This window comes from Rana temporaria, chromosome 2 (assembly GCF_905171775.1).
Source record: "Rana temporaria chromosome 2, aRanTem1.1, whole genome shotgun sequence".
In the NCBI taxonomy this organism is placed as follows: Eukaryota; Metazoa; Chordata; class Amphibia; order Anura; family Ranidae; genus Rana; species Rana temporaria.
Window position 1 is genome coordinate 494,015,466 of NC_053490.1, and position 13,537 is coordinate 494,029,002.

At 45.3% G+C, this 13,537-nt stretch overlaps 1 protein-coding gene across 1 annotated transcript; it reads left to right on the top strand.

Annotated features, from left to right (window-relative positions):
- Positions 1–659: 659 nt before the first annotated feature.
- LOC120927869 (paternally-expressed gene 3 protein-like) lies at positions 660–6,756 on the top strand. Its single transcript, XM_040338832.1, has 5 exons — positions 660–1,735; positions 3,721–4,353; positions 5,387–5,542; positions 5,876–5,966; positions 6,641–6,756. Exons 1-5 carry the CDS (start codon positions 1,555–1,557, stop codon positions 6,693–6,695), a joined length of 1,116 nt encoding a protein of 371 aa, XP_040194766.1. The 5' UTR covers positions 660–1,554; the 3' UTR covers positions 6,696–6,756.
- Positions 6,757–13,537: the final 6,781 nt, after the last annotated feature.

Sequence of the window (13,537 nt, forward strand, 5' to 3'; positions counted from 1 at the left end):
ACGCACTGCAAACACACTAAAAGGCATATAAATGCAGATGCAGAAATGCACAGTGTACACAGAGATTGTGGTGTAAACAAGCCCTAAACCAGGAAACAAACAGTTAAAAAAAAAAAACTCCAGGCTCCGCCCACCTAAGTAAATGCTAGTGTTCTGAAAAAAGAAAAGAATCTTCTGGATCTCCTCTGTGACATCACAAAGGAGAAAACGGTCCATAGCTAAGCCCCGCCCACAGTGCCTTTATATTCCAACCGCCTGGAGCTCAGCCTCAGATAACACAGAGAGTTTGAGGAGAGAGGATGTGTTGTTCTTTGTCTCTGACAAAACTAGCGAAAATGAACAATTTATTGTTATTATTTCTTATTGTGTTGGCCATGCCAATTGCAATGATCAACGGAGCGCCGATCCCATCAAAAGGTTAGGACTTTATTATATATTTGGAGTTTTCATTGGAATAAATGAGAGTACACATTATACACATTGCACTCAATCCCCAGCACTTTCCTGTACGGAGCTTTGCTTCAGTCATGTGACTGAAATCTTCCTGGACTCATTTACTAGACGTACAATAATCCGCCCCTCACCAAAGTCATGCCTGTATCCACCCCTTACCCGCCCCTCATCTCCACCCCCTACCCGCCCCTCATCTCCACCCCCTACATACCTTCTAGCACCGCCCACTTTTGAGAATAGGGAACCAAGTATAATTCGTAAGGAGGTCTGGCTGCAGAGTGGAGCTCCACCGATGACAGGAAACACATGACCTCCACTCCACTTTTTTTATTTATTTTTATTACTGAACTTCATTGGGAATCTCTGCAGCTGGAGCGCCACAGGAAACATGTGTCCTCCACCTTTTTTTAAATGAACTGGGACATGACAGATATCACAATAGACAGTCCCCAATATCTAGCAAGAGAGACAGTCCCATATATACAGCAAGAGACATCCCCAATATCCAGGCAGCATTATAAGACATCCCCACATCCTGACAGCAGCATTAATAGACAGCCAAGCGGCCCCTATATTCATCCAGCAGCAACACTGACAGTTTTAAATAATTACCAAAATCAATGTACAGTCTTCCTCAGGCAGTGAGCAGTCAGAAGTTTCAGGACAGGACACAACACTGCAGCTCTTCCTCACACTCACAGGAACATCCCCTCTACTACAGGGAGACGCAGCGTGCAGCTGATATTGCTCCGCACTCCTATCTCTTAAGGCTGCTGCCGGTACTATAGGAGTCATGTCGGCTTATGTGGCCGCCAGATGACTCTGAGGGCTGAGAGCTGCATAAAACAAGCTATATATTAAAAAAAAGCTCTGCTCCCTGTCAGAAGTACCAGAACTCAGTTCTGACACACACACACACACACTCACACACAAAAGCCCTAACAATAACTGAATATAATAGGATTGTACTTATCTTTCTTAGATAATATAACATTTATATTTGTATTTCTTTTCTCTTTTGTGATTATAGATCCGAATGAACGTGATGAATATGCTGACCAGCCGTTAGGCAATGGGTACAGCCTGGAGCTATTTCAACCTATGGCGTTTGAGCCCACAACTGAAGATACCAAATCGGATGATACAAGTGTACCTGCGGAGTCACTGCTCACAACTGAAGATACGAAGGTAGATGAAATGTATCAACCTGCGGAGTCCAAGCTTGCAGGTGAAGAAACAAAGGCAGATGTGACGTCTCAGCGCCCAGACACCCAGGATACAGGTAAGAGAATATAACGTGATTATTTAAAGTCAGTGCTCTAACCAATTACTTACATTTTGTCTGATTCCTGCTGAAATGGCCACAATTCAAGACACGGGTGGGTCTGCAAGCATCATCCATCCCTACAAAAGTCTGTTTAGAATTCAGGGGGTAAATTATCGGGCAAACAGTGATTGCATCCTATCATATGTAATCATTGTTTGGCAGCACCAGCAGTTTTTTTATGTTCATTAAAACAAAAAGTACATCATGCTGCATTTTTCTGCATTGGAACGCACTGCAAACACACATAAATGCACATTAATGCATTAAAAACCAAACATAAACGCATGTAAATGCACCGCAAATGCATGTGAATGCACGCCAACATATCCAAAAACACTTAAGAATGCAAGCTAATGCATGTAAACACATCATAGGAAAACATTTTAAGACATTTAAATAATTTAAGAAATTTTAAATAAACAATAAAAAAAAATGCATTGCAAATGCCTTTAAACGCACTGCAAACACACTAAAAGGCATATAAATGCAGATGCAGAAATGCACAGTGTACACAGAGATTGTGGTGTAAACAAGCCCTAAACCAGGAAACAAACAGTTAAAAAAAAAAAAAACTCCAGGCTCCGCCCACCTAAGTAAATGCTAGTGTTCTGAAAAAAGAAAAGAATCTTCTGGATCTCCTCTGTGACATCACAAAGGAGAAAACGGTCCAGAGCTAAGCCCCGCCCACAGTGCCTTTATATTCCAACCGCCTGGAGCTCAGCCTCAGATAACACAGGGAGTTTGAGGAGAGAGGATGTGTTGTTCTTTGTCTCTGACAAAACTAGCGAAAATGAACAAGTTATTGTTATTATTTCTTATTGTGTTGGCCATGCCAATTGCAATGATCAACGGAGCGCCGATCCCATCAAAAGGTTAGGACTTTATTATATATTTGGAGTTTTCATTGGAATAAATGAGAGTACACATTATACACATTGCACTCAATCCCCAGCACTTTCCTGTACGGAGCTTTGCTTCAGTCATATGACTGAAATCTTCCTGGACTCATTTACTAGACGTACAATAACCCGCCCCTCACCAAAGTCACGCCTGTATCCACCCCTTACCCGCCCCTCATCTCCACCCCCTACCCGCCCCTCATCTCCACCCCCTACATACCTTCTAGCACCGCCCACTTTTGAGAATAGGGAACCAAGTTGAAGTATAGTTCGTAAGGAGGTCTGGCTGCAGAGTGGAGCTCCACCGATGACAGGAAACACATGACCTCCACTCCACTTTTTTTATTTATTTTTATAACTGAACTTCATTGGGAATCTCTGCAGCTGGAGCGCCACAGGAAACATGTGTCCTCCACCTTTTTTTAAATGAACTGGGACATGACAGATATCACAATAGACAGTCCCCAATATCTAGCAAGAGAGACAGTCCCATATATACAGCAAGAGACATCCCCAATATCCAGGCAGCATTATAAGACATCCCCACATCCTGACAGCAGCATTAATAGACAGCCAAGCGGCCCCTATATTCATCCAGCAGCAACACTGACAGTTTAAAATAATTACCAAAATCAATGTACAGTCTTCCTCAGGCAGTGAGCAGTCAGAAGTTTCAGGACAGGACGCCACACTGCAGCTCTTCCTCACACTCACAGGAACATCCCCTCTACTACAGGGAGAGGCAGCGTGCAGCTGATATTGCTCCGCACTCCTATCTCTTAAGGCTGCTGCCGGTACTATAGGAGTCATGTCGGCTTATGTGGCCGCCAGATGACTCTGAGGGCTGAGAGCTGCATAAAACAAGCTATATATTAAAAAAAAGCTCTGCTCCCTGTCAGAAGTACCAGAACTCAGTTCTGACACACACTCACACTCACACACAAAAGCCCTAACAATAACTGAATATAATAGGATTGTACTTATCTTTCTTAGATAATATAACATTTATATTTGTATTTCTTTTCTCTTTTGTGATTATAGATCCGAATGAACGTGATGAATATGCTGACCAGCCGTTAGGCAATGGGTACAGCCTGGAGCTATTTCAACCTATGGCGTTTGAGCTAACAGTTGAAGATACCAAAGCTGATGAGAAGAATTTACCTGCAGAGTCCAACCTCGCACCCGTGGAGCACAAAGCGGACGTGCTATTTGCACCTGAGGAGCACAAAGCGGACGTGCTATTTGCACCTGAGGAGCACAGAGCAGACGTGCTATTTGCACCCGTGGAGCACAGAGCAGACGTGCTATTTGCACCCGTGGAGCACAGAGCAGACGTGCAATATGCACCTGAGGAACCCAAAGGGGACGTGCAATATGCACCTGAAAAGTCCGAGCTTGCACCCGAGGAGCACAAAGTGGACGAGTCATATGCACCTGAAAAGTCTGAGTTCACAGGTGGATGGCGGATTGCAGTTGAGGAGGATTTAGCTACAGGGTCCAAGCTGTCAGCTGAAGATACCAAATCGGATGATACAAGTGTACCTGCGGAGTCACTGCTCACAACTGAAGATACGAAGGTAGATGAAATGTATCAACCTGCGGAGTCCAAGCTTGCAGGTGAAGAAACAAAGGCAGATGTGACGTCTCAGCGCCCAGACACCCAGGATACAGGTAAGAGAATAGAACGTGATTATTTAAAGTCAGTGCTCTAACCAATTACTTACATTTTGTCTGATTCCTGCTGAAATGGCCACAATTCAAGACACGGGTGGGTCTGCAAGCATCATCCATCCCTACAAAAGTCTGTTTAGAATTCAGGGGGTAAATTATCGGGCAAACAGTGATTGCATCCTATCATATGTAATCATTGTTTTGCAGCACCAGCAGCCATGGCTGCCTGAATATAATAGAGATTCCTCCATTCATGCTGCTTTTAGGGAAGACTTACACGGTGGGCAGGAACACTATTTGAGGGGTTTGAAAACTTGGGTGACTTCTGGGGAATTGAATTCCATGCACATTCTGTCCTGTCTCATAAATCCCCGGTGGCCAGGCCAAAACGGCAGCAGGAGGTGGAACACAGAGCACCCTCCGTTCTTATGCTTGGCTGTGCACCGACCAGCTGCCGAGTCCATACTTTTATAGATGCTTGCCCAGTCTTTTATTTTTTGGTAGTTCTAGGGGACTTCCATACACCCCTCTGGTGCTGTCCCTGCGTGTATATTTTATGAATGTCCAATAGTCAAAGCAATTATAGATTTCGGGGTTCTAAAAAAGAAGGGCCATTATCAGTTCTAAGCAAATACACATTCTTTGTCATGAAGCAAAACGCCTGTGTGAGAAGGAAGTAACCATCCCCTGACTCAGGAGCCACACACCTATGTCAAGTCATTGCGTCGGTGAATAGGTTCTGGCCCACTGCCCCAGAACTAGCATGCAGCACATGAGCCAGGGAATATCTGCTTCAAGCCAACAAGGCTTTCTCACACTTATTTTATCACAGCCACAACGGGCAGAACGGTGCAAGGCAGGCTGGAATCCGATTGCCCGCTGTGGGGAAATAATAGCCGTTCTTATGCTGACAATAATCTAGAAAACCCAAAGGACTTTTAAACTCTAATCAAAGTTTTAATGTATAAATAACATTCATGATTTTGTATCCTTATAGATAATGTACATCTTTATTTCTTTTCTGTTATTCTAGGACTAGGTCATGATACTGATTATCAGTATGTTCCAGCCCTGGGAAAGGACTATGAACATTCGGCCATTTTGCCAGGTGGTCAGAGGATGCTGGATGAACCCGAAGGCCAAGATTCCTCAGAAGATGTCCGGGCTTGGTATTACATCAAGGTGCAAGGTAAGTGAAATGTTCTGAAATAAGAATGGGCTTAATGCAGCTAGTGTAATATTAATTATGATTTAAAGCAGGGCTCCAGCCAAAACTTTCCTTTTTTTGAGTTGATATGGTGTGGGGAGGAGTTGGGAAGATTTCTTCTTACTTCCTGTGTGCTCTCCAGGACACAAAGGGAGGAAATCTCCCCAAGTGAGGAGACATAAAGTTTGTTCTCAATTTCCCCACCTGGAGTTCCACATGATTAATTTTACCCAGCTATGTTATCCCGATACATTTAGAAGTTCTTACATGTGTTCTTATCATTGACAATAACGCTTTCTTTCCTTCTTTTTGTAGTCCCTATTTGGCTCCTGGCTATCATGACGGTGATACTCAGTGGATTTATTTTAATGTTGGTCGTCATCTGCATCTGCGTAGCAAAGAATCAGTAAGTATCCACAATTTATACAATTGAAGATATTGTGTGTTTTTTTTTTTTTTTTTTTGGCCATAATCTTTCATATAAACAGCAAAGCCTGGAGCAGAGCGGTGCTGTAATAACACAGAGGCCCCTGATCCAGTACTTCAAGGCATGTGTCAGTGACTACCTGTGGTATGACATAGGCCACTGATCCTCTACTTCCAGGCATGTGTCGGTGACTACCTGTGGTATGACATGGGCCACTGATCCTGTACTTCCAGGCATGTGTCGGTGACTACCTGTGGTATGACATGGGCCACTGATCCTGTACTTCCAGGCATGTGTCGGTCACTACCTGTGGTATGACATGGGCCACCGATCCTGTACTTTAAGGCATGTGTCGGTGACTACCTGTGGTATGACATGGGGCACTGATCCAGTACTTCCAGGCCTGTGCTGGCGATAGCCTATGGTCACACGTAGGCCCTGATCCAGTACTTCTAGGTCTGTGCCAGTGACAACCTGTCATACCACAGATCTCTAATCCAGTACTTTCATGCCTGTTTTAGTGACAACCTGTGATACCATGAGGGCCCCCGATACAGTGTTTCCAGGCTCAACCTGCTGTTTACCTCCGACTGTATTTGTTGCCCATTTTTTCTATTGCCCACTATAAACTAAACGTTTTCTTCTTTTTGCAGGTGGAAACACGGGATACTGGAAATGGAAAGTGAAGGGAGTATTCGCCCCGTTTAGAATACAACAATTGGTGCTTCCAGCTATAAATATAGACACAGCCAGGGGTGGTAGGGGTGGTAGGGAGGGGTTAGACACAGCCAGGGGTGGTAGGGGTGTTAGACACAGCTAGGGGTGGTAGGGAGGGGTTAGACACAGCCAGGTTTGGTAGGGAGGGGTTAGACACAGCCAGGGGTGGTAGGGGTGTTAGACATAGCCAGGGGTGGTAGGGAGGGGTTAGACACAGCCAGGGGTGGTAGGGAGGGGTTAGACACAGCCAGGGGTGGTAGGGAGGGGTTAGACACAGCCAGGGGTGGTAGGGAGGGGTTGGACACAGCCAGGGGTGGTAGGGAGGGGTTGGACACAGCCAGGGGCTGTAGGGGGGGTTTGGATACAGCCAGGGGCTGTAGGGGGGGTTTGGACACAGCCAGGGGCTGTAGGGGGGGGGGGGTTTGGACACAGCCAGGGGCTGTAGGGGGGGGGTTTGGACACAGCCAGGGGCTGTGGGGGGGGTTTGGACACAGCCAGGGGCTGTAGGGGGGGGGGGGTTTGGACACAGCCAGGGGCTGTAGGGGGGGGGTTTGGACACAGCCAGGGGCTGTGGGGGGGGGGTTTGGACACAGCCAGGGGCTGTAGGGGGGGGGGGGTTTGGACACAGCCAGGGGCTGTAGGGGGGGGGGGGTTTGGACACAGCCAGGGGCTGTAGGGGGGGGGGGTTTGGACACAGCCAGGGGCTGTAGGGGGGGGGGGGTTGTTTGACACAGCCAGGGGCTGTAGGGGGGTTTGACACAGCTCACCTTCCCCCTCGAGCCCTGACTCCAGCACTGTAGAAGGTGATTTCACCATCACAGTTAAAAAAAAAAAAAGAGCATATATGGCGAAGCATGGGGGCAGGGGTGGAGGGGCGATTTGTCCCTAACATTAGGGGTGGATTGCCCCCATGCTTCAGCATATATTTTTTAGGCACCACAGGCACTTTGCAGGGGGGCAGCATGAAAAGCCCCGTCGGCTTATTAGGTGGACTGGGCCGCAAGACAAATCGGTCTGGTGCCCCCATAAAGCGGCCGCACTACTGCCGGTATGATGGTGCAGACACAAGGGACACTGACATGGTCACCTATATCTGGCAGGTAGGTAGTAAGACTCTCCTGCAATCCTTTGCTTGTGTCAGTTGTACATATTAAGGAATCTTAAAGGGGGTTGTAAAGGTAAAAAAAAAAAATCCCTAAATAGCTTCCTTTACCTTAGTGCAGTTCTCCTTCACTTACCTCATCCTTCGATTTTGCTTTTATATGTCCTTATTTCTTCTGAGAAATCCTCACTTCCTGTTCTTCTGTCTGTAACTACACACCGTAATGCGAGGCTTTCTCCCTGGTGTGGAGAAAGCCTCTTGAGGGGGGAGGGAGAGAGCAGGCAAGTCAGGACATTCTCTATTTTGCAGATAGAGAAAGGAGCTATGTGTTGGTGGGCGTCCTGACACTCCTGCTCGCCCCCCTCAAGAGGCTTTCTCCACACCAGGGATAAAGCCTTACATTACTGTGTGGAGTTACAGACAGAAGAACAGGAAGTGAGCATTTCTCAGAAGAAATAAGGACATTTAAAAGAAAAATGGAAGGATGAGGTAAGTACTAAGCACTAAGATAAAGGACGCTATTTAGGGATTTTTTTTTTTACCTTTACAACCCCTTTAATTTTATTTTTTTCTGTTGATTACTGATGGACATTTATTTACTGACACACACTGGACTGGCATGCACTGACCTACATATATTTTTACAATGTTTTATTGCAGTTATGGTTTGTCTTACTGTTATAATGTAATGTTACTTTGTTTTATTGTTAACCATCATTTGCTTAGCAGGTATGCCATTCAACTGCAGCACTGATTAATTTATCTTGACAGCAGCAGCGTTTGCTCCCACAATACGTAAATCAGCGACTCCAGCGCTGTAGAAGGCAATTTCACCATCACAGTTAAAAAAATAAAGAGCATATATGCCGAAGCATGGAGGCAGGGGTGGAGGGGCGATTTGTCCCTAACATTAGGGGCGGATTGCCCCCATGCTTCAACATATATTTTTTAGGCACAGAATGCGTTAAAAAATGTTTTCTTTTTACAATGTTTTATTGCATTTGCTTTGCAGGTATGGTATGTCATACTGTAATGTTACTTTGTTTTCTCGTTTACCATCATTTGCTTAGCAGGTATGCCATTCAGCTGCAGCACTGATTAATTTATCTTGACAGCAACAGCGTTTGCTCCCACGATGCGCAAATCAGCGACTCCAGCGCTGTAGGAGGTGATTTCACCACCACAGTTAAAAAAAATAAATGGTGCATGTATGCCCATCATTAGAAGTGGGTGGATGAAGGGGCGGTATTCTAATGGTGGGCATACCCACCGATCAATCTTTTTTTTTTTGTTCAGCCAACAGGCTGCATGAAAAAAAAAAAACATTACAATAATTGCCCAACAAGGACCAGCAACGTACTGGTATGTTGCTGGACTTTGAGTGGTTATTCCAGAATGATGCCTGCGGGTTTAGGTATCATCTTGGTATCATTCTTTTCAGCCAGCAGTCGGCTTTCATGGTAAAAGCAATCCTATCGGCTAATTGGCCTCTAGACTGCTTTTACAAGCAGTGGGTAGGAAACATCCCCCCCCCCCACCGTCTTTCATGGTTTTCTCAGGCTCTCCTGTCCCAACAGGGAACCTGAGAATGCAGCCGGTGGTTTCGCCAGCTGACCATAGAGCTAATCAGAGACCGGAATGGCTCCAATCATCTCTATAGCTTCAGAAACCGGAAGCTACCAGCATTTCATGACATTTTTCGCCGGATATAAACAGCGCCATTGGGAAAGCATTTTATCACACCGATCTTGGTGTGGTCAGATGCTTTGAAGGCAGAGGAGAGATCTAGGGTCAAATTTTTCAAAAAAGAGTACCTGTCACTACCTTTTGCTATCATAGGGGATATTTATATTCCCTGAGATAACAATAAAAATGATAAAAAAAAAAAATGAAAGGAACAGTTTAAAAAAAAAAAAGAAGCAAAATAAATAATAAAAATAAGCCCCTGTCCCCCCCCTGTGCTCATACGTAAAGGCGAATGCAAGCGTCGGTCTGGTGTCATATGTAAACCGCAATTGAACCATGCATGTGAGGTATCACTGCAAAGGTCAGATTGAGGGCAAATCTAAAGTAGTAACCTGTAAAGGCTTTAAAAGGATTAAAAAAATGTATGTAGTTTGTCGCCGCTTTAAAGCATGTTGTGTTTGGTATCCATGTACTTGGCATAAGATCATCTTTGTTATTTCATTAAACATTTGGGCAATGTTTTAGTGCATTAAAATTAAAAAAAGGCCTTCCACCTCTGACCGCTGCTGGCGATGCAACCAGGCCAGGGGCACATTGTTCCACATTTACTGGACCTGTCCCCTGATAGTCCAGTTTTGGACTCGGGTGCAAGAGCTCCTGACCCGCCTCGTGGAGGCACCCATACCCCTCTCCCCGAAGCTGTTCCTACTGGGCCTATCCCAACCCCGCATAGCTAAACCCTATAAGAAACTCCTGAGACACATAACCACAGCTGCGAGGTGCCTGATAGCACTTTATTGGAAGAAACCAACGCCCCCACCCCAGGAAGCCCTTTATGCTAGGGTCAAGGATGTAGAGCTTATGGAAAAAATGACAGCTAGGATTCGGGATAGGCTGGAGGACCATGACCTGGTCTGGGAGAGGTGGCATTCGGTGGAGGACCCGCCATGAGCTGACAACAGACCACCAAGGTACACTACCTCACCCGACACTCCTGCCTGCTCCCCCCCCCCTCCCCTTCCCCCAGTCTCCCCCCTTCTCTTTCTTTTTTCTCTCTTTCCTCCCCCCCCCCTTTTTTTTTTTCTTTTCTCTTCCTTCCTCATCTTCTTCTTCTACTCTACCCTCTCACTTCTTCTCCTCTCCTCTTTGTTACCTAGTTGTTTTATACGTTACTTAATGTATAACCAAGAATGTGGCCGCTGTGTAAGCACATTCAGCTGGAATTTTTGTATTACCTCTATTATCTTGCACTTGAAATGCTGCTACATTTTGTATTGACCTTTTTTCGAAAATAAAAAATTGTTATTTGAAAAAAAAAAAAAAAATTAAAAAAAGGTTTCAAATCGAGGGCAGTAATTTTAGCAGCAGACCTCCTCTGTAAACCTAATGTGGTAACCTGTAAAGGCTTTTAAAAATGTATGTAGCTTGTCGCCACTGCGCGTTTGTGTGCAATTTTAAAGTATGTCGTGCTTGGTATCCATGTACTCGGCCTAAGGTCATCTTTTTTATGTCATCAATAATTTGGGCAATATAGTGTGTTTTAGTGCATTAAAATAAAAAAAGTGTATTTTTTCCCAAATAAATGCGTTTGAAAAATCGCTGCACAAATACTGGCCCGGATTCAGAAAGAATTGCGCTCTATTTGCGGAGGCGCAGGGGAACGATTTTGCCCTGCGCCCCCGCAAATATTTTGCGCTGCCCTCGATTCACGGAGCAGTAGCTCCGTAAATTGCGAGGGCGCGCCGGCAAAATTGCCTGGCGTAAGCCCGCACAATGTAAATGATCCCGCCGGGGGCGGGAATCATTTAAATTAGGCGCGCTCCCGCGCCGAGCGTAGAGCGCATGCTCCGTCGGGAAACCTTCCCGACGTGCATTGCAGCAAATGACGTCGCAAGGACGTCATTTGCTTCAAAGTGAACGTGAATGGCGTCCAGCGCCATTCACGATTCACTTACGCAAACAACATAAAATTCGAACGTCGCGACGCGGGAACGCCGGGTATAGTTTAGCATTGGCTGCCCCTGCTATTAGAAGGGGCAGCCTTACGCTAAACACGCCGTACACAAACGACGTAACTTGCGTACGCAGGGGGCGCGCAACATTGTGAATCGGCGTAAGTATGCAATTTGCATACTATACGCTGACCACAATGGGAACGCCCCCTAGCGGTCATCGCAATAATGCAGCCTAAAATCTGCGTGGCATAAGAGCCTTATGCCACGCAGATTTTAGGCTGCAGTCGGCGTAACGAGTTCTCTGAATCAGGAGAACTCGTTACGCCGGCGCAAGTCAGCAATTGCGCTGCGCAACTATGGTTACGCAGGCGCAATTGCTTACTGAATCTGGGCCACTATGTGTAAAAAAAAAATGCAACACCCACCATTTTAATCTGTAGGGCCTTTGCTTTAAAAAAATTATATAATGTTTGGGGGTTCAACTTAACTTTCTTGCAAAAATTTTTTTTTTCATGTAAACAAAAATTGTCAGAAAGGGCTTTGTCTTCAGGTGGTTAGAAGAGTGGGTGATGTGTGTGACATAAGCTTCTAAATATTGTGCATAAAATGCCAGGACAGTTCAAAACCCCCCCAAATGACCCCATTTTGGAAAGTAGACACTCCAAGCTATTTGCTAAGAGGCATGTCGAGTCCATGGAATATTTTATATTATGAGACAAGTTGCGGGAAATTTTTTTTTTTTTTTTTACACAAAGTTATCACTAAATGATATATTGCTCAAACATTCCATGGGCATATGTGGAATTACACCCCAAAATACATTCTGTTGCTTCTCCTGAGTACGGGGATACCACATGTGTGAGACTTTTTGGGAGTCTGGCCGCCAACGCTGTATCTTGGCCTAGGCCAACAAGGCCCAGGCCTAGGGCAGCACTTTGCAGGGGGGCAGCATGAAAAGAGTCCCCGTCGGCTTATAAGGTGGACTGGGCCGCAAGACAAATCAGTCTGGTGCCCCCATAAAGCAGCTGCACTGCTGCCGGTATGATGGTGCAGACACAAGGGACACTGACATGGTCACCTATATCTGGTAGGTAGGTAGTAAGACTCTCCTGCAATCCTTTGCTTGTGTCAGTTGTACATATTAAGGAATCTTAAAGGGGTTGTAAAGGTAAAAAAAAAAAAATCCCTTAATAGCTTCCTTTACCTTAGTGCAGTCCTCCTTCACTTACCTCATCCTTCCATTTTGCTTTTATATGTCCTTATTTCTTCTGAGAAATCCTCACTTCCTGTTCTTCTGTCTGTAACTCCACAGTAATGGTGTGGAGAAAGCCTCTTGAGGGGGGAGGGGCCAAGCAGGCAAGTCAGGACATTCTCTACTTTGCAGAGAAAGGAGCTATGTGTTAGTGGGCGTCCTGACACTCCTGCTCGCCCCCTCAAGAGGCTTTCTCCACACCAGGGAGAAAGCCTCACATGCTTTAGATAGATGTACACACACACACAACCAAATTAGGAGAGAGTAGATTGCACACACAGATTATAGGATGAGGCCTACTACAAACATACACCCAACATTAGAAAAAAGATGACTGGCATCCAGTAGGGTAGCTTAGTGTAGTTAGTGTAGGTCCTGCCCTAGAAGAGTCTACCTTGCCGTGGTGGGCAGGCTTGGAATCTCTTGGTCAAAAGTGTGTCAGCGAATGAGCGAGAGGATCACTAAATCTTCACTTCTGGCCAATTGATTTTACCAAAGGACTCTTGGTTTATTCAGAGTATATATAGTTGGAAAAGGAAACAATGTGTATTGATCCATAGTTATACTTTCATAAAACACACAATAAAAAATTGGTATATTTACATTTTGAATTGCTTCCTCTTTTATTTAAAGGGGTTGTAAAGGAATTTTTTCCCCCTAAATAGCTTCCTTTACCTTTAGTGCAGTCCTCCTTCACTTACCTCATCCTTCCATTTTGCTTTTAAATGTCTTTATTTCTTCTGAGAAATCCTCACTTCCTGTTCTTCTGTCTGTAACTCCACAGTAATGCAAGACTTTCTCCCTGGTGTGGAGAAAGCCTCTTGAGGGGGGAGGGGGC

What these genes read in the sequence shown, in the direction of transcription:
- LOC120927869 (XM_040338832.1), top strand. Translation starts at nt 1,555, where the DNA reads ATGGCGTTTGAGCCCACAACTGAAGATACCAAATCGGATGATACAAGT. An exon ending in CCCAGACACCCAGGATACAG is followed by an intron (nt 4,354 to 5,386) that starts GTAAGAGAATAG and finishes CTGTTATTCTAG; the next exon opens with GACTAGGTCATGATACTGAT. An exon ending in GTATTACATCAAGGTGCAAG is followed by an intron (nt 5,543 to 5,875) that starts GTAAGTGAAATG and finishes TTCTTTTTGTAG; the next exon opens with TCCCTATTTGGCTCCTGGCT.